The 20781-nt window shown below is 52.1% G+C and overlaps 2 protein-coding genes across 2 annotated transcripts; both read left to right on the forward strand.

The window, feature by feature from the left end:
• Positions 1-12709: 12709 nt before the first annotated feature.
• Positions 12710-12940, forward strand: CHC_T00000620001 (hypothetical protein). The gene has a single exon (XM_005710277.1). The coding sequence runs from the start codon at positions 12710-12712 to the stop codon at positions 12938-12940; it is 231 nt and encodes a 76-aa protein (XP_005710334.1).
• Positions 12941-17469: 4529 nt separating this feature from the next.
• CHC_T00000621001 (hypothetical protein) lies at positions 17470-17700 on the forward strand. The gene has a single exon (XM_005710278.1). The coding sequence runs from the start codon at positions 17470-17472 to the stop codon at positions 17698-17700; it is 231 nt and encodes a 76-aa protein (XP_005710335.1).
• The last annotated feature ends 3081 nt before the right edge of the window (positions 17701-20781 follow it).

Genomic DNA, 20781 nt, shown 5'->3' on the forward strand with positions numbered 1-20781 from the left:
GAGAGATACAGGAATAATCGCTAAACCCCTCATTGTAGAAAGACTTGACGCAATCATGCCTTACGCAAGCATGCCTGTAGACCTCATGCATCTCTTGTTTGAGAATGTTGCCCCGTACGTTTTACAGATCTGGTTAGGAGAACTCGAAACTGGAGGAGAACACGCGTATCTGTCAAGTGCTACAGTACAGAGAAAGGTTGATGCAATATTGAAAGATTCTGGAACTGGTATTTCGGACGAGTTACGGAGACCTCGAACAATCAAGGAGAAGGGTAGCTGGAAGGCGGACGAATGGCGTACTTTTGTGCTTACAACCAGCCTCGTGGCTCTCCATCAAGTACTTCCTGTTAAAGTGCTCGACGGGTGGTGGACTTTTCAACAGCTCTGCGAGCTTTCGATGCGCCCATGCCTTAACCATGTAGAACTTGACAAAATTTCCGAACTGGCGGTTTCCTTTTTCAAGTACTACTCGGATACGTACTATTGTGGAAGGCAGGATCGTATACATCTGATGAAGTACGTTATTCACCTGCTCCTACACATTGGGCATTCAACAGAGTGCTGCGGCCCACTGGTATGCCTATCTCAGTTTTCATCCGAGCGATACATCGGCGTGGTGAAACAGTCCACTAATGCCCGATATAGATATGCTGAGAGTGTCGCCACGAAGTGGACTTTTCAGCAGTCAGCTTTCATGCTAGCAATCGCTACAAGTACATCTATCCCTCTGTTGGAGACGCGAAGGGATTCTGGATTGTCAGACCAACGCTCTCAGGGCAGCAATATTGGAAGGTACGTTGGGTTTTGGCTGCGTGGTCCGGTTCTGATGACTACTGTGGAGAGATTAAGCGACAGGCTCGGTTTCCAAGTCAAACATCTATTGGTGCGATTCTACGAGTCCAACCAAGGGTTAACTAGGGCAGAGGCATCCCGTCATATTGAGGACAACCCTCATATTTCCTCATGGGATAGGCTTTTTATTCGGAGACCGTCTGAAGGTACAATGAGGAAGTACGGAAAGTTTTCTCCGGAAAAACACGGGCGGGCACGATCTTTTTTTGCGGCTGAATTCCAGCGAGATGGGTCGTCAGCGCTGGATTTCGACGTTTTCTATGGAGAGGTAATATGTTTTCTTGAACATTGCGTTTTTGACTCGTGCACAGGCAAGGAAGAGGTACGGATACTTGTTTTGGCCAGATGGGTGACTCGTGGACTGCAAATTGGGAGACAAAATCAAGTTTATGCGTCGGGATCACGGGCTAGTTCTTCTGTTTTTAATGTGAAGACTATTGAAGATGTATCCAGCATATCCAGAAACATATCAGCCATTGAAACCCCCAACTTCGCATCAAAGAGGTTTTCTACCACGAGATGTTATTTTGTAGATGAAAGACTTTACCTAGATACTCTGCTTATCACAGATAGTGGGTATGATGGTAGTAACAAAATACTGCGTGGTCTAAGAAAATAAGTGTGTCTGACTATCTCTTCAAACGTTGAACTGGCATACATGCCTGACTGGTCTACAGCCCGCCCTATCTGCGTCAATATTTCCAGTGGCATTTTTTGCTCATGCGGCGTCGTATTGAAATTGGAGTTCTGGAGCTTCGTTTAAACGAAAAGCAACTACCTCAGATAAATACTTCGGGATATTGCTCTTCGCTCATGGGTGCTTTCGTTTCAGTGAAATCTAGTGTATTTAACACGCTGTTGGCAGACTTGAATGCCTTCTCTTATGTGTCCTTCGCCAAGTCGGAGCTGAACCTGCAGTTCCAGTGCCCTCCATCCGCACCTGGAAGCAACCTCCAGCATCACCCCTCATTCCGTTGTCGTCGTCCAACACCTCAGTGCTGCAAATAGACTTCAGCTACCTCGGACTAGTGTGGAAGTATTTTATCTTCTTGCATTGACTTCTTCTCAGATGACGCCTTGTGCACCTTGACCTGACACACGCATTCTCTCGTTTGCCCACTAACTCATCTCTCCATTGCCCATATCTTCATCGTGCCCTACAACGTAGTATCTTACACTAACACAACTGGCCGTATCGCCTGAGACAGCTCTTTCTCTACTTGTTGGCGTCGATGCCGCAGAAAGCCCGCTCGCCGCGGAGCGCCCGCTGGTACCGCCGCCAGCATCACCCCTCATTCCATTGTCGTCATTCAACACCGCAGTGTCGCACATAGCCTCGAGCGAACCCGGGCTAGTGTGCAAGTATTTTATCTTCTTGCGTTTGACTTCTTCTCAGGTGAGCCCATGCGCACCTTGCTCTGACACATGCATTCTCTCATCCGCCCACTAACTCAGCTCTCCATTGCTCATACCTACATTGTGGCCCACAATGCAGTACCATGCACTGACACAACTGGCCGTACCGACTGAGACAGCTCTTTCTATCCTTGTTAGCCTCGATGCCACAGAGAGCGCGCTCGCCGCGGAGCGCCCGCTGGCACCGCCCCGCCCAGCCAAGATCCACAAAGGGCACGTCGAGCGCAAGCGTGGCGTGTTCAAGTACTCCAAGTGCCCGTCCGTCTTATGCCTGCGCCGCAACCTACTCCGCCACTATGTACGCCCTTGCGTCTTGCATTGCGCACCCCTCCTTCCCGCCCATGCTACCTGCCCATGCTAACACACACAGAAACTGCCCCCCCCCGCAGTGCACTATCCACCAGGCAAAGCGCTCGATCAAGTGCCCTCTGCCCCCTCATGCGCCGCCTCCTTCGTTGAGCGTTTCGACATCGAGACCCACCCCGCAGACGCGTGGCGCGCCTAGAAGCCCTGACGGCTGCTCGTTGGCAGACCGACCGGAGGCGGAAAGCGAACGGCCGCGCACAAGTGTGCCGCCACCAGCCAAAGACGAAGCGTCGGGTATAATTGGAGGCAGGCGCGTTAGACATGCCCGTCCAAAGGGTCGAGTCCGCGCGACAGACCGGCGTGTGCCGAGGCACCATCACACCGCCGACTCCAACCCGCCTGCAGGCACACCTGCAAGACTCCTCCCGCCCTGCCCTGCCACACCTCGACAACCGCGCAAGCTTGCCGCTGCCCTCCCATGTCCCTCACGCGAGCGCGCAGCGAGTTTGGGAAGCGCGCTGACCTCGGCCTCCTTTCCGCGCCGCAGTGCACGACTTTCGCCACATGCGACTTAATTGTCTAATAAAATGGAATGCTTATTGCCCCAGACTTCGACGACGGTCGCTACGCCTGGCAATATTGCCGCTGCCCGACGCGGTGTACATACTTGGCTGGAAATTGCTGCTGAATGCTGTCCTCGAAAGTACACCATCTGCCACAATTTAATTGGACAACTTGTAATCCAGGGGAACACTTGTCAAAATGCTATTCAAGATACAATATAGTACAATCGATACACTGGGCCAAATGACATAGGTTTTTTGTGGTTGTTCTTCTGACACTTGTCACAATCTCACAACGCTCTCTGTCCAGTACGACATGAACAAATGTACGAACATGAATGGACAATGAAGCCCACGTACATAGAAATTACCATTCGGTAGGGAGAGACAAAAAATGCGAGCGGCGGGCCAATGGTTGTCCATTGAGCACGAGCGGTTGTTCGGTGGACGTCCATTGGCAACGACGCCTGCCACTCAACCGCCAGTGCCCAACCACTGAACAACCATAAATGGCCAGTGGTTGGTGATGGTTGGCTTTGGTTGGCAAATTGTAACCAACCAACGACCTCCATGCACCAACCACCAGGCCGCCAGAGTGGTCAACCACTGACCAACCATTCAGTGACCATGTTTTCTACTAGGGCAAACGCTTCCAGCCCCCCAAACGGTGCATGCACCTTTCCGCCCTGCGCCTTCCAGAACTCCGATCTCTCCACAGGCAGAGAGGCTCTACTGTGAGCTCACAAGAAGACTTCGTAATAACGAACAACACTGTTGTACAATTGTCGGATCTTGCTGTCATCGAAAGTTGTGTGAAAGCCATGTACGTGAGCATTCAATATATTATGATTGCAATATGCGTTAATTAATAACGAGATCGCGTCCCAAGGACGCTCGGTTTTGGAGCACCATTGTGTGGATGATGGTAGAGCTTGTGCAACAATTAAATGATTAGGGGTTATCACCGTATATAATATATGTATTCGACCATTGGTAGATTGGTAGATTAGTACGTTGGTGCATTGGTAGATTGGTAGATTGGACCATTGGTGCATTGGTAGTTTAGTATATTGGACCATTGGTAGTTTAGTGCATTGGTGCATTGGGGCATTGGTGCATTTGTAGTTTAGTATATTGGGACATTGGTAGTTTAGTGCATTGGTGCATTGGTACATTGGTAGTTTCTTACATTGGTACATTGGTACATTGGTACATTGGTACATTGGTACATTGGAAGATTGGGTTTTGCATTTGAATGGGTTTATCATTTGAATGGGTTTAGCATTTTAATGGGTTTAGCATTTGAATGGGTTTAGGATTGGATTGGATTTAGGATTGGATTGGGTTTACGTTTGGAGTGGGGTTTACGTTTGGGTTGGGTTTAGCTGTGCCCTGGGTTTAGTTTATGATTGGGTTTCGCTATTGATTGGGTTATAATCATTCTGGGTTTCGGCAACGGTGGGTTTTACATACTGGGATTACGTACCGTCTCACTGTCACTCTGTCACTGTGTCACTCTACACCCCATTGAATTTGGATTTACGCAGCATAATGTCGAAATCGGGGAAAAATTAATATTACCGAGGTTTCTGCGAAAAGTGTTTAATTATTTATTTATTTAATTCTGTTAATGTTTTCAAATACTTGTGATTTAATTTATGACCCTCCCCGACTGGATCCGGTGTGACCGTGATCTGATTCTCGCCGCCGCCGCATGCCGCCCAGAATTGAAATTTCTCACCACCACTCTCCCACCCTCCCACTTCCCACACCCCCACCCCATCGATCGAAATGTTTCCGTCGTCCGCTTCCGTCCCATTAAGCGCCGATGATCTGCTGAACGTGTCGCCATCCACGCCTTCCTCTTGCATTCTCGCTAGCCGCTTGCTGGGTCACGGTTACGGCGGCAACATCGCACCGCCACTGTGACTCGTCCTCACTCGCTCACCTCCTCTTCCCTCTCCGCCTGTCCGTGCCCCTGTACCCCGGTCCCAAATTCCCTTTGCAAGTAAGTGCGCCCTCGCTTTTACGTCACGCGCAGGCGCCGGTCGGGTGAACACGCTCTGACACTCTCGTTTCGCCTCTTCTGTTAATCCTCGCTTCGTTTCGTTTCGCTCACGTCGCATCACATCGACTTTACAGACCTGACCCAACTTCCCTCCTCTTCCCAGGAATTGCAGAGCAGAGCGCCATGAATCTATGCCATATTTTTCCATTCTTCCGCAGCCTTCTGTACGCAAAAACTGCGTTGTCGTACGTGACCGGCAACTTCTACCGCAGGTATGGTCCCAATCGCATGCTTTACGCCTAATTCACGCTGATTGGCAGTTTAACGAGTCCCTTCTTTGTGTTTCTAACTTTTTATTGGCGCTACGGCGTAGCAGGGGAAGAGGCATGCCAGTGCGAGTTGGTAATTTTCCAATTGTTGTGGTACTTGTTGGCTTCCTACGCTTACGAACGGAGGAGGTGGAGGTGGATGTCTCGAGGGTGCGACGGACTTCCCGGGAGATGGACATGGGCGGTGCCTGTGGTGGGGGCAATCGGAAGGGTATAAGATCGGAGCGAAAATCGGGAGGAGCTGGGGATAGGGAGACAGAGGCCGCACCGGAGCCAGAGAAAGCCCCCGCAGGGACGCCGAAATTAGCAACGAAAATCTGTGGGGATCACTGGTTCTATCAGGGGAAAACATCAGTGTTGGTACGACTGAGAATGAACACTCCTGTAGGTCGAGGCCGGAAGAGGCCAAATGTCAGAGCTATGCACCACTTGGTCAAAAAACGGCAGAAGAAAAGGACCCACTCCGACGCAGACGTAGAACGGGGAATGCCCTTGAGGAGGAGGAGGGACCGCGCGAGAAAAAGAGTCAAACCAGTTTCTGCTGGTCTGTGCGAAAATGACGGGGCCGAGCACGGGCACGAACATGGAAGCGAATTGGAAGCAGAAGCAAGGGCATCGAAAGCTCCCGCCTCCCCAGTATGGGAGAATCAGAATTGCGGAGATCAGGAAGAAGAAAGGTCTAATACTCGCCTCCTTCGTTCGTCGTCCCTGGTCGACGGTCAGGCTAGCCATGTAGTTGCCACCAAAATCACCCCCCCTGCCAAGACGAAGAACATCCCACCCACGTATTCGGCACACACAGAACATGTCCTCCGTGGCTGCGGCGGTGTACGAGCTGAGAGCAAAGAGGAGTCGGATGGCGCCGTAACGGAGAGTGATGGAGACGAGAAGCCAGCAAAATCGATTCCCAGTCTCAGCAGTGACAGTTCGAGAAGCCTCAGCGTCAGCATCAGCAGCAGTCTAGGTGATGACGAGGAAATTGAGCCTATTCTATTGCCTGGAGATGGGACACTGGTTTATGACTCAGGACAGGATCCTGATTTCGTAGTTCATTCTGACGACAACGAACAGGACAGTGAGTACATTAATGAGGCCGTGGATGCCGGAGAAAGGGGAGTGGAAGCGAGAGAAGAGGAGTTTGACGATGACGCGGAGAGTGCGTCTGAATATGTTGACATTGGAAATGGGAATGACGGCAGCAGAGGCAGCAAAAAGAACCGAGGGGAACATCCCCCTCTGCTTTCCACTCCATCAGGTCCGGGATGTAGTCAACGTGAAGCTGTAGAAGACGGCGATCTAGATCTGGTGCAGCGTTTCCAGAATGATGGGGATCGGGATGAGGGTGCTGATGATTTAGATTTGCATCAGGATAACCTAGGATTCGACGTCGCGCTCATTGACTACTCGCATGTGTCTAGACGTCTACAAGAAATGATCAGAGAGAGGAATTTGTCGACGAGAAAGTGTCCAAAAAAACCAGAAAAGCGGAGATTGTGCCGCAACATGCCTGTGGAGGAAAGCCACAAGTGTGACCAAAGCGTGCAAGAGCTGTGGGTGCAAGCAGTACGGCGTCTTCATGAGCGCTGTCCTGAATTTTTTACGTCCAGGGAGGCCAGGCTCGAGGAGGAGGCTACAGCTAGAAAAGGCAAACCAGCTTATTCGTCGGTCCCAGTTAACCAATTCAACAACTGCGACGTACAGAGCATTTTCATCACAGAGTACGATCGCAAGGTCAAGCATGGGGGGAGCTACAGTAGTTATCTCCAGCTTGTTACTGTCGCCGGCCAATATTTACGGCTGTGCGTCGTACTCGGCTTGACTACAGTTGGTAAGTTGTGGGAAAAAGGGCAGCTTTTTTCTGCCATTGGCGACATGCAGACCGTAGATCTATTTCTGGCACACTACGATGCGAGAGCGGAGTGCAACACAGTAATGACTAAGGCGTTGCATCTGCGAAAAATCGCAGAGCACGCAAAGCTTTACTTCATGGACGGAGATAGAACGTCTTTTGCAAATGCCGAACGCGCTCGAGTGAAGCTTCAAAAAATTTTCAACGCTCAAAAAGCACTCGGACGATCGCTGGCGACACGCAAGAAGCAGATGGAGGAGAGATGTGCAGAGGGTTCCATTTTCTCGCCGGAAGACTTTGAGAAATGCTACAAATTAGTGCGGAAATCGCTTGATGGGGTCATGCAGTCTTACATTCAGGTGCAAGAAAACGGGAGCAGAAACTCGGCAGCGGAAGCTTTGGCTATTGTAGAGCGACCCGACGTCATCCGAAAGTGGTTTATGAATTTTATGCTGCTGCTTCTGTTCGCTGCTGGAGGACAGAGGCCTCAGACGTATACAAAGCTACAAGCACCGAGTGCAGGGGAGTTGCGAGATATGAAGGAACAGGCGGCTCGAATGCCGTTTTTCGAAGTGAAGACACTTTTTGAGAAAACGAGGCGGTCTCTGGATATGCCAAACGTATTGGTGCCAGCTCATGCTATTAAGTATTTTGACTTTCATGTCAGTGTGATGAGGAACGTAGTGCTCCGCCGAGCAGAAGTGGAGGAATCAGATTTTATGGATAGGCCTCTACTGATGCATACAGAGTATGGAACCGAGCTGAAAAGCACGCAGGTGATATCTTGTCTCCGGTCCTTTTTAACCTACAACGTTCCCGAGATGAAGTCAATCACAGTCATGGCGCTTAGAAGCAGCTACGGGACCATGACCATGCGTGCGTTTCGAGAGAAAAGGATTTCCGCGGCATGAGCGAGAATGCCTTCCTCGGCATACTGGCAAAGTACATGAACACGTCGCCAGAGCAGCTGATGACTACGTATATTGGAATTGACAGGTCGGACTTCGAATCGTCCGCCCGCGAACTTGTAAGGGTTCTTGACTTCGACAACGATAGCTCAGAAGAGGATTCAGGACGGGGCAGGGGGACTTCAACCCGCACAGAAAACAGTCGTAGAATGTCTTACGAAAACGTATTGGGTCTGTAGAGGTATAGTTGCGTGTGGGAAGGGGGCGGCGTCATTGGAAATTGAGCTCAAATTGGTCTGCATGCGCTTTTCATGTTGAATGAATAAAGAAATCCGGACAGGACGGGACACGAAAACAAAGTCGAAAGTCTAGCGATGGCGGCCATGGCTGCGGCATCTCACAGCCGAGGTAAGGATAGATCTGTTGATTCGGCGTGAAGTCGCGGTCGGGTGTTGGACACGTTCTATTTGTTTGGCAGAGGCGTCTGATGCTATCATGATGTGAGCGACAGCGAGCGGTGGCGTGGGTGGCGTGGCGAAGAGGTCTTAACAGCCGGCGGGCGTCGTGCCACGGCTTTGACGGCGTGACAGGACGCGAGATAAGACGCGAGAAAGGGGCAGACGGAGTGTGGAGTCTAGAGTCAGGTGCGGAGAGAGAATTACAAGTGCCGGCCAGTTGGGAGACTGCGTGTCAAATGTAGAGTGGAATTATGGGAGTTGCGAATGACAACAGCAGCGGCAAGTCTGGTCGGACCATCACAGAGGGCCAGTCGTGGGTAATGGCTCAGAGCAGCGAAGCCATTATCTCGAGTGATGGCTCGATTGTTTTCTGAAATGGATGAGGACATCAGAGGGGGCAGGGACTCAATGAAGAATCTACAAGACGACATTGACAACAAATCTTGGGCGTTGAAACGCGAAAAAGAAGCAGCCTTCGTCACGATTTGTACTTGCTGTGTTATCTGTCAATCTCACCAAGATCCGATCCGTCATCCACCATCGCTCGCCACTTGGACCTTGTCGGAGCGAACTGATACCATAACCCCTACTTCGCCGTTGCAGCATTATAGACTGGCGATGGCACCCCACGCCTATAAAACTCTGTGGATGTTCGCTCGCGGTCCCGCCCACGTGCTGAACAAGTCCGCTTGGGTTCGGATTTGCCTTCAAGCGTATGCGATGATTCCGCTCCACCAGCTCTCAAAGTGTGGCCGCTCCACCGATGGATCCTTGAACATCTTCAGCGGCCGTGGATGTGCTGCAATTGTTCGGAGGGGGGCATGGAAGTCTGCGTACGATTCTGACAACACTTAGGCGAAATGTTGCTCTTCTATGACTGATCGAGGGCGGACGGCGGGGTCAGCATGGTGTTTGAGCTGGCGTGATATGGGGAAGAAAGAGGAGGTGCGGGCGCGGGGGTCGGGTGTGGGGGGAGGATTATGTTTGGGTGGTGGGGGTAGGGAGCGGGGATGGGTACCAAGGAGATACAAAGGGAGGGCGGAACGGGTGAAGATGGAGGTTTTTTCTTTTTTCGTTTCGACAGGACAGAGGGAGGTGACGTCGTGGGACGGAGGAGCAAGCTTGGGGAATGGTAGGAAGGGGTCAGGCTGCACGCGGTGCAAATCTCAACGAAGTCGTGCAGCACGTCCTTTGGACGAGCCTGCATGCTCTTCACATAACACGCTCCCCGCGGTCACGAGCAAGTAGAGCCTAGGGATTATATACGAGCTGAGTCTCCCGGACGCGCTCGTGCACAGATCGTCGCAGATAGGGGCGCCTGGGCGCGCGCTCTCCATGACGCCATGACGAACATTTCTCTCTCGCGGGCTGTCCGTGTGCAGCGCGCGGCACAGGCGCTGCGGGATGTGATTTATTTCTGTAATAAAGTTATTTATATTCATAGATCAGTATTAGGACTCGGGCATACGTGCCACGCCGCATGGGCGTGTGGTAAAAGTGAACCGCGGGCGCTCAGCGAGAGATTCCTTCTTTCGACGATTCAGTTGTCTTTCGACGAGTTATCCAGCGTCGAGGTGATGTTCAAGCCGTAATCAGCCGGTCATAGATCGTCAATTAGGTACCATCTGCTGCTGTGCGACGCGTGATAAGTGCGGCAGTCGGGAAGGATAGGAAAAGAGCATATGGGCCGCAATGGAAAAGAGGTACTGCTTCTGAGCATACCGTGGCCAAGAACGAGTGTACGAAAGTGCTATGGCAGTGGTGGATGTGGAGTGAGGATATGCCAAGAGCCGCGAATGGCGGAGAGATTTGACATCTGAGGCATGCGTTCGAAGGACAAGACGATTCTGTAAGAGGAGGGTTGAGGAAGCTGACGAGGCTGAGGTGCGGCCAGAGATGGCATGCTCCGCTAAAGCGCAGATCCACTGACCGGATGCTACCGCTTCAATAGTTTTGTACGAGGGTAGAAACATGTCTGTTTTTGCGAATGTGGCAGGGATTCTGAATATACTTGTAGGGGAGAGCGCAAGAAGGATGGCTTTGCGAATACCGCCGGCATGCAACACCCGTAATTAGCGGGAAGAGTTGCCCTTGCTCATGCTCATTAATGGCCCGCCGTCCACGTCCATCTCTACAATCCCCACTGCGCCCCTCTCAAGCTGCCCCCTAACGGCACGTTGCTCCGACGTGCATCCGAGCTGCCCCTGCTCTCCGAAATTGATAGCAACAAATCGATGGCGACCTGAAAGCATCCCTGACCTGCATCACGGCGAGCTCGGCGGCGAGCTCCAGCGGGCACATAGAAATCGGAAAGCAGGCGGCTGTGGCCCGGAGAGCATTCCCCGCTTGCTCCCCGACTGCACGGAGACAACGAGGCAATGGGTGTAGTGCAGAAACGCGCGAGGCGCGACCACCATCCGCGGTCAACTGGAGGGTCACGCACGGATAGGCGAATGTGTAGAATGAAGCGGACACGCGCGGGAGTTTGAAGGTAAAGCGGTAGGCAAGCGGTGAAGGTGGAACGGCGCGGCTCTGGGAAGGTGTATGCAGAACTGGCCCGTGCTCATACAATCTGCCTCTCACGGGGAACAGTTCCTCGCTCGCCCCCCTCATCCCCCCAACCGAGTGAATCATATAGTAACGAACCGCTCTGCGCCTTAGCGAACCCTTTTCCCCCACCCACACCGTCGTCCATAGCCCCGCTCTTTATAAACAGCCAACCCCGCCGTACTAGCTTTCGTTCCTCTCCCCTCCTCACCCTTCCTCCCGACGCTCATCATGTCATCTTGACTCCTTTTTTTTTTCGTTCTACGATACCACCAACTCTCCAACATGTTTCCCACCGCCTCCCCCCAAACACCGTTCTTCTCTATCGGTTGCCCTACAGAGCCTCCCCCAAACTCCCTCGACGCTTCCGTTGCTCGCTTCACTCCTCCCGCTCCAAAACCTCTTACCCCCCCACCTGCTTGCAAGGGCCGCTCCAAGCGCAAGCCCAAAGGGATCATTCGCGTTGTACCCGATGGAACCCCTTGGACTTGTGCCAGGTGCAAAACCATCATCACCCCCGTCCGCCGTAGGGGATCGGGCGGCGTTGCAACGCTTTGCAACGTGTGCGGCTTGCGCCGCTCCAAAAATATCCGCGCCGCCCTCGAAGGGGGTATTTCCAAGAAGCGCGGGAAGAACGGGCCCAACGCCAAGGTCAAATCGAATGAACGCAAGGCAGTTGCGCAGAAAAAGACGTTCAAGAAGGCTGTTGCGCTGCAGCAACACCGACAAGATGTGCCAGTTGCCAACAATACGAAACAGCCTGGCCGCTTTGTTCACCATGGAAACGACCAACAACCGAATCAAAACACACCGGCGCTTCAGGAGCAGCCGGCCCGAGTCTCGCAGGCTGCTGGGCGTGTACACTACGTCATTAAGGAGGAGCAATGCGCGACAGTGGAGCAGACTGCGTATGGCATAGCGCAGCACCAGCCTCCCGCGCATTGGGAAGCACAGTACCAGCCTCCATATGGTTCCCCGGAAGAGCAATCTCCAGCCTCGGACACTTCATATGAAACTTACGCTGTCAACGATCACAACATCCCGGTAGAGTATTTGCCGGTCACCGCGCAGCACCAAGGGCGGGTTTATGGGGAGGCAATACAAGAGGAGCTCGCCGCAGCGGTCGGCTGGGAAGCCCAGAACAAATGCGTCCCTTGGCCGGTGGCAGGAGGCTACGCTCCCGATGGCCACATCACTGAAGGCGAGGGTGAAAGCCTACAGGGCAACGAAAATGGAGTATCACATCTATTTGGATCGATGACGTTGCACGCGAATGTGATGAGGACGCAGGAGATGCAGGGTGAGCATGAGGGCACGCTGGGCGATAGATATGAAGACCAAGTGTGTTCACCAGCACTCCCATTGTCGATGAGCACGGAGAGCGACGAAGTGCTGGCGGCAATCGCTTGCGGGATGGAGGGTGCTTCGCACATGACGGATGCGCCATCTCTCCTACCGTCGGCGTCGGAGCCGATGGCAGCGGGGTTGCAGCGGTGTCTACAGAGCATCGCTGGACGAATTGCATCACAGGAACTGATGCTGCACCGCCTGAACGAGGTGCAGTTTCAACTACTCGCCGACGGGAACATTGGAGATGCGGTGTCACAGGCGCGCCGGGAGATTGCGGGGCTGAGGGACTACGGTCGTGATACGATAGAAGTGATGAGGGGGTTTGCTACAGCTCTGCTTGGCGGAAGGGAGTGAGACGTGGGACCAAAGTTGGAGGAAAAGGCTTTAGTTGTAAGTAATGCGTGCTCATCGTGTGTTTGTCGTTCAGTAAATTTTTTTTGCGTGTTTCAAAGTGTGCGAAACGGGTGGTGTCGGTAGAGTTTGAAGCGAGAGTGCAGATGCGGCCGTCGCCGCGCTACAGTACGAGCGAGATGGAAGGGTTCGACCTGAACAGGTGGCGTTCACGCCACCTGCATAGAGCATCGCGAATGGGACATGGGCAACCTATCATTCGTAAGGCATGTGTGCGGGCAGCGAGCGGGACGCTGTATCGAGGGACGAGGGAGAAAGGAAAGGGTGGAAGAGGGACGGACGAGCGGGACGCTGTATCGAGGGACGAGGGAGAAAGGAAAGGGTGGAAGAGGGACGGACGTGGGAGAAGAGTGTCTGAAGAGTGTCACGGGCACCTCATTGGCATGTTGGCTTGAATGTTTGAAGGTCATTGCAAGAGCGGATGCGAGATTTCAACGTCACAGGAGTGATGGAAAAACTTGGACAAAGACGAGAAGAACGATAGAACGATACTGGTACAGTTGCATACATATCATATATACATACCGATCATAAGGCCAAAAGCCTCCCAGTGCTCCGTGGGGGAGGTTTCGACGGCTAGGTACAAAAAATCGCTGACGCGTCTCTCATCTTGTCAGACTTCGAATAATTGAACAACTGAAGGGGGGTTGCCCTACATTTTGGACAACGCCAAAATAGCTCGGATATGCAAATTATTTGAAAACAACCGTATGGGGAAGGTGGGGGGGCGCAGCGGCCGCGAGGAAGGGCGCGGCTCTACAGCGCTGGGAGGGGCCAGCTGTGGACGCGGAGTCGTGCGGTGTGACGCCCGCGTGTCGACGGCGCGAGCGCGTGCCATAGACTCACGATGCAGCGGGCGTCACGGGGTGGGGCGCGACTCTACAGCGCTGGGAGGGGCCGGCTGTGGACGCGGAGTCGTGCGGTGTGACGCGCACGTGTTGACAGCACGAGCGTGAGTCATAGGCTCACGGCGCAACGGGCGTCACGGGGTGGGGCGCGAATTTTGCGTTTTCGTGGGAGAGGCGTCGGACAGCAGCGACGGCGTCGGTCACCTTTATAATAATATTAAAAACGTCAATAAATGTTGCAGATTTCAATTGTATGTCGCCAATTTTTACAGCATACATCTACTTAACGGCGCGGGGGGGGAGAGAGAGGGGGACGCACACCGTCTTTCAGCCCACAAAAACTGTACGCATGTGATTTGGGACGCACCGTATATTTTCATAATCAATTTGAATCCAACACGTCACCCGCCGCCTGGAAACAAGATAACGACGTTGTGCTCTGTAGAGCATGACGTCATTGTTACTAGAGAAAGTTTTGGAATAATAAAAATAATGGCAACATTATAATAGTATATATGAAAAAAATTTCAAAATATTACACAAAGAAAGGCTGTACGATTTTCATTAAGGACATATATTTTCATCACCAATTCGAACATTACACGTCATCCCGCATTATAGAAACATGATTACTACGTCATGTTCATTCATTTACTGAACGCGGTTGTGCAGTCGTACTGCGTACTGCTGATGCTTTAAAATTTATTATTAAGGGATAAGCCACCGCCCTCAACGGACAATTAAAAAATTAAAAAAACCAGTTGGCATAAACTAGGCGCACTGCAAACAGAATACAAATCCTATTGTGGCGCCAATATGCCTATGCCCTTGCGTACTATTGGAAGGACTGGTTCATGCAGGAATTAAAAAAACAGAACCATCCCACACATACCAGCTGATATGAGTGAATGTATTAAATTATCATACTAAATGTAAGAATCACAACAATTTCACTTCTTTTAACTTGACGATGTTACGGTGGAGGAGTGTAGTTACAATTATAGAACTTTACCACAAATTGTCTTGTATGAACAGATAACATCCCCCATTTATGTGAAAGGTGTATCATGTTTGGTCAACATTCGTGTAGGGGTTGAAGGAAGGGAAAATGTTCACACGGTACATACCAGTACCCTGTAACGGGAACTCAACTGCGAAGATGTATCTCTACCACAGCTGCAGTAGGGTAAAAGGTCGCAAAGAAAGAACTTCCATGATGCCCCTTAATACGTGTAAAACACTCTCAAGTATAGTAAGAAATGCATGAATTGCAGCAAGATGATACCATCCCACTAAAACCATCACACATGTTTTGACAATATGCAACGTACGATATCATGCAGAGGGATACTTTCTACAGCAATAAGGTACAACCACCCACCCCAAGCACTTGTAAGCTGCCAAAATGCAGAGTCACGTCCATTGACAGAGCCTGCAAGGAGTAAAACAGACCCTATACCCATGGGTTGGACGGATGGGAGGTTAGGCGTCGAAATTGGCATCGCTATTGAAGATTCCTGGGATGGAAGGCCTACTGGCTCCATAAAATATCTGCAAAAATTATATCAAAGCACGGGCCAAAACACTCCCCACGCTCCGTGGCGGATGGAAGTCCCGAATCTCGGACGGAAGGCCTATTCGTCGGATGGAAGGTTTCATCGCTGGTTTCATCCGTGTCGCAGCCCTCGTTATGATCAATCTTGACATGGCACTCACCTGTTGGCTACTTTGAATCCCACTCTTCCTGCCTTTCAGGTTTGAATGCCCTTTTTCCCGCCTTAAACTGTATTCACTGGCTCTCTCTCTTTTGACTGCTGCTTTCCATCTAAGACACCCATCCATTGGCCATTCCCTCTGGAGACACCCATCCATTGGCCATTCTCTCTTGGGACACCCGTCCATTGGCTACAGAACTCGTACAACTATCACCGGCCAGTTGGGAGACTGCGTGTCAAATGTAGAGTGGAATTATGGGAGTTGCGAATGCCAACAGCGGCGGCAAGTCTGGTCGGACCATCACAGATCCACTGACCGGATGCTACCGCTTCAATAGTTTTGTACGAGGGTAGAAACATGTCTGTTTTTGCGAATGTGGCAGGGATTCTGAATATACTTGTAGGGGAGAGCGCGAGGAGGATGGCTTTGCGAATACCGCCGGCATGCAACACCCGTAATTAGCGGGAAGAGTTGCCCTTGCTCACGCTCATTAATGGCCCGCCGTCCACGTCCATCTCTACAATCCCCACTGCGCCCCTCTCAAGCTGCCCCCGAACGGCACGTTGCTCCGACGTGCATCCGAGCTGCCCCTGCTCTCCAAAATTGATAGCAACAAATCAATGGCGACCTGAAAGCATCCCTGACCTGCATCACGGCGAGCTCGGCGGCGAGCTCCAGCGGGCACGTAGAAATCGGAAAGCAGGCGGCTGTGGCCCGGAGAGCATTCCCCGCTTGCTCCCCGACTGCACGGGGACAACGAGGCAATGGGTGTAGTGCAGAAACGCGCGAGGCGCGACCACCATCCGCAGTCAACTGGAGGGTCACGCACGGATAGGCCAATGTGTACAATGAAGCGGACACGCGCGGGAGTTTGAAGGTAAAGCGGTAGGCAAGCGGTGAAGGTGGAACGGCGCGGCTCTGGGAAGGTGTATGCAGAACTGGCCCGTGCTCATACAATCTGCCTCTCACGGGGAACAGTCCCTCGCTCACCCCCTCATCCCCCCAACCGAGTGAATTATATGGTAACGAACCGCTCTGCGCCTTAGCGAACCCCTTTCCCCCACCCACACCGTCGTCCATAGCCCCGCTCTTTATAAACAGCCAACCCCGCCGTACTAGCTTTCGTTCCTCTCCCCTCCTCACCCCTCATCCCGACGCTCATCATGTCATCTTGACTCCTTTTTTTTTTCGTTCTACGATACCACCAACTCTCCAACATGTGACCAACAACCGAATCAAAACACACCGGCGCTTCAGGAGCAGCCGGCCCGAGTCTCGCAGGCTGCTGGGCGTGTACACTACTTCATTAAGGAGGATCAATGCGCGACAGTGGAGCAGACTGCGTATGGCATAGCGCAGCACCAGCCTCCCGCGCATTGAGAAGCACAGTACCAGCCTCCATATGGTTCCCCGGAAGAGCAATCTTCAGCCTCGGACACTTCATATGAAACTTACGCTGTCAAGGATCACAGCATCCCGGTAGAGTATTTGCCGGTCACCGCGCAGCACCAGGAGCGGGTATATGGGGAGGCAATACAAGAGGAGCTCGCCGCAGCGGTCGGCTGGGAAGCCCAGAACAAATGCGTCCCTTGGCCGGTGGCAGGAGGCTACGCTCCCGATGGCCACATCACTGAAGGCGAGGGTGGAAGCCTACAGGGCAACGAAAATGGAGTATCACATCTATTTGGATCGATGACGTTGCACGCGAATGTGATGAGGACGCAGGAGATGCAGGGTGAGCATGAGGGCACGCTGGGCGATAGATATGAAGACCAAGTGTGTTCACCAGCACTCCCATTGTCGATGAGCACGGAGAGCGACGAAGTGCTGGCGGCAATCGCTTGCGGGATGGAGGGTGCTTCGCACATGACGGATGCGCCATCTCTCCTACCGTCGGCGTCGGAGCCGATGGCAGCGGGGTTGCAGCGGTGTCTACAGAGCATCGCTGGACGAATTGCATCACAGGAACTGATGCTGCACCGCCTGAACGAGGTGCAGTTTCAACTACTCGCCGACGGGAACATTGGAGATGCGGTGTCACAGGCGCGCCGGGAGATTGCGGGGCTGAGGGACTACGGTCGTGATACGATAGAAGTGATGAGGGGGTTTGCTACAGCTCTGCTTGGCGGAAGGGAGTGAGACGTGGGACCAAAGTTGGAGGAAAAGGCTTTAGTTGTAAGTAATGCGTGCTCATCGTGTGTTTGTCGTTCAGTAAATTTTTTTTGCGTGTTTCAAAGTGTGCGAAACGGGTGGTGTCGGTAGAGTTTGAAGCGAGAGTGCAGATGCGGCCGTCGCCGCGCTACAGTACGAGCGAGATGGAAGGGTTCGACCTGAACAGGTGGCGTTCACGCCACCTGCATAGAGCATCGCGAATGGGACATGGGCAACCTATCATTCGTAAGGCATGTGTGCGGGCAGCGAGCGGGACGCTGTATCGAGGGACGAGGGAGAAAGGAAAGGGTGGAAGAGGGACGGACGAGCGGGACGCTGTATCGAGGGACGAGGGAGAAAGGAAAGGGTGGAAGAGGGACGGACGTGGGAGAAGAGTGTCTGAAGAGTGTCACGGGCACCTCATTGGCATGTTGGCTTGAATGTTTGAAGGTCATTGCAAGAGCGGATGCGAGATTTCAACGTCACAGGAGTGATGGAAAAACTTGGACAAAGACGAGAAGAACGATAGAACGATACTGGTACAGTTGCATACATATCATATATACATACCGATCATAAGGCCAAAAGCCTCCCAGTGCTCCGTGGGGGAGGTTTCGACGGCTAGGTACAAAAAATCGCTGACGCGTCTCTCATCTTGTCAGACTTCGAATAATTGAACAACTGAAGGGGGGTTGCCCTACATTTTGGAGAACGCCAAAATAGCTCGGATATGCAAATTATTTGAAAACAACCGTATGGGGGAGGTGGGGGGGCGCAGCGGCCGCGAGGAAGGGCGCGGCTCTACAGCGCTGGGAGGGGCCAGCTGTGGACGCGGAGTCGTGCGGTGTGACGCGCGCGTGTCGACGGCGCGAGCGCGTGCCATAGACTCACGATGCAGCGGGCGTCACGGGGTGGGGCGCGACTCTACAGCGCTGGGAGGGGCCGGCTGTGGACGCGGAGTCGTGCGGTGTGACGCGCACGTGTTGACAGCACGAGCGCGAGTCATAGGCTCACGGCGCAACGGGCGTCACGGGGTGGGGCGCGAATTTTGCGTTTTCGTGGGAGAGGCGTCGGACAGCAGCGACGGCGTCGGTCACCTTTATAATAATATTAAAAACGTCAATAAATGTTGCAGATTTCAATTGTATGTCGCCAATTTTTACAGCATACATCTACTTTACGGCGCGGGGGGGGGAGAGGGGGACGCACACCGTCTTTCAGCCCACAAAAACTGTACGCATGTGATTTGGGACGCACCGTATATTTTCATAATCAATTTGAATCCAACACGTCACCCGCCGCCTGGAAACAAGATGACGACGTTGTGCTCTGTAGAGCATGACGTCATTGCTACTAGAGAAAGTTTTGGAATAATAAAAATAATGGCAACATTATAATAGTATATATGAAATATTTTTTCAAAATATTACACAAAGAAAGGCTGTACGATTTTCATTAAGGACATATATTTTCATCACCAATTCGAACATTACACGTCATCCCGCATTATAAAAACATGATTACTACGTCATGTTCATTCATTTACTGAACGCGGTTGTGCAGTCGTACTGCGTACTGCTGATGCTTTAAAATTTATTATTAAGGGATAAGCCACCGCCCTCAACGGACAATTAAAAAATTAAAAAAACTAGTTGGCATAAACTAGGCGCACTGCAAACAGAATACAAATCCTATTGTGGCGCCAATATGCCTATACCCATGTCCGAACAGACGCGCGTTCAGGTGGGCTGAAATTAAGCGCAAATTTACTTCGGTCTGACGGAGTGCGCATTGGCTAGAAAAAAATCTGGAAAAATTTCAATGCGCACAGGGCCAAATTTGATTATTTTATCATACCGGATGGACGTCGAAAATTGCCGACATGCATCCGACCCCAACCGTTGGCCGGAAGGACGTCATCCTCGCTGTCATGTCGCGTCATTGATCCCGTTCGTCGCTGTCACGATATCATTCGCGGTTCCCCTATTCAGGCCCCTGAATCCCGACGCGCATCTACTGGCTGGCGCTCCTTGTAACGCGCGTCTATTGGTTCACTACTGATCTCACTTACTCTGTCCGTTCCACTCCTTCCCCCGCCCTGAATGACCACATACTGTATGAGACAATCTCATCCGCACGTTCTCTGGAACCACACCGCTCCCCTTCCGTACTCCTGTTGCCCCTCCTCCAACGCGCCCGCCCTCTTACGACTATCCCTGTCCGTTTAGGGAATTAGGGGGAAGAGGACGTATATACTATAGATTAGGGCATTAGGTGGTTAGGGGTGGTTAGGAGGGTTAGGAGGGTTAGGGGTGGTGAGGAGTGGTTAGGAGATTAGGAGGGTTAGTAGGTTAGGTGCTTAGGTGCTTGGGTGGATTAGGGGGTTATGTGATTATGTGCTTATGTGCTTAGGTGATTAGGTGATTATGTGATTATGTGCTGAGGAGACTACGTGCTTACGTTGTTACGTGATTACGTGATTATGTGATTACGTGCTTACGTGATTACGTGCTTACATGCTTAGGTGCTGAAGTGCTTACGTGCTTACGTGTTTAGGTAGGGATGATGTACTTAGGTTAACTTTTGTGTACTTATGGACTTAGGATGCTTCGGTACTTAGGTGAGGGGGTGGGCTTAGGCTGGTAGGCTTAGGTTGGGAGGTGGGCTTAGGTTATGGTTGTGGGCTGAGGGTTGTGGGCTTAGGTTGGGAGGTGGGCTTAGGTTGTTGTTGCTGGGCTTAGGCTGGTGGGCTTAGGTTGTACGAATGGGCTTAGGCTACGGGGATGGCGACAATAAATACCTATGGGGACGGCGGTGAAATCCAATCCAGTGTAAGCAGTGCAGTTTGTGGTCCCAGTGTCCCAGTTGTCCGAGTTAGTGGCTGACAGTGTCTGTGGTTGCGAGTTCGATTCTAAGTCCGGTCCGAGTCCGATTGTGGGGGCCCTGTAAGGAGCAAGTTGACTGACTGAAGCGGGGAGTGTGCCACGTAACGACGGTGTGGTTTAGAGTAAGCTTTCTTTCTGTAAGTTGCGCAGATGTTGTTTTGTCATAAGTTTCTGACGGCGTTAC

Source organism: Chondrus crispus, genomic scaffold, assembly GCF_000350225.1.
Source record: "Chondrus crispus Stackhouse genomic scaffold, scaffold_542, whole genome shotgun sequence".
In the NCBI taxonomy this organism is placed as follows: Eukaryota; Rhodophyta; class Florideophyceae; order Gigartinales; family Gigartinaceae; genus Chondrus; species Chondrus crispus.

What these genes read in the sequence shown, in the direction of transcription:
- CHC_T00000621001 (XM_005710278.1), top strand. Translation starts at nt 17,470, where the DNA reads ATGGCAGCGGGGTTGCAGCGGTGTCTACAGAGCATCGCTGGACGAATT.
- CHC_T00000620001 (XM_005710277.1), top strand. Translation starts at nt 12,710, where the DNA reads ATGGCAGCGGGGTTGCAGCGGTGTCTACAGAGCATCGCTGGACGAATT.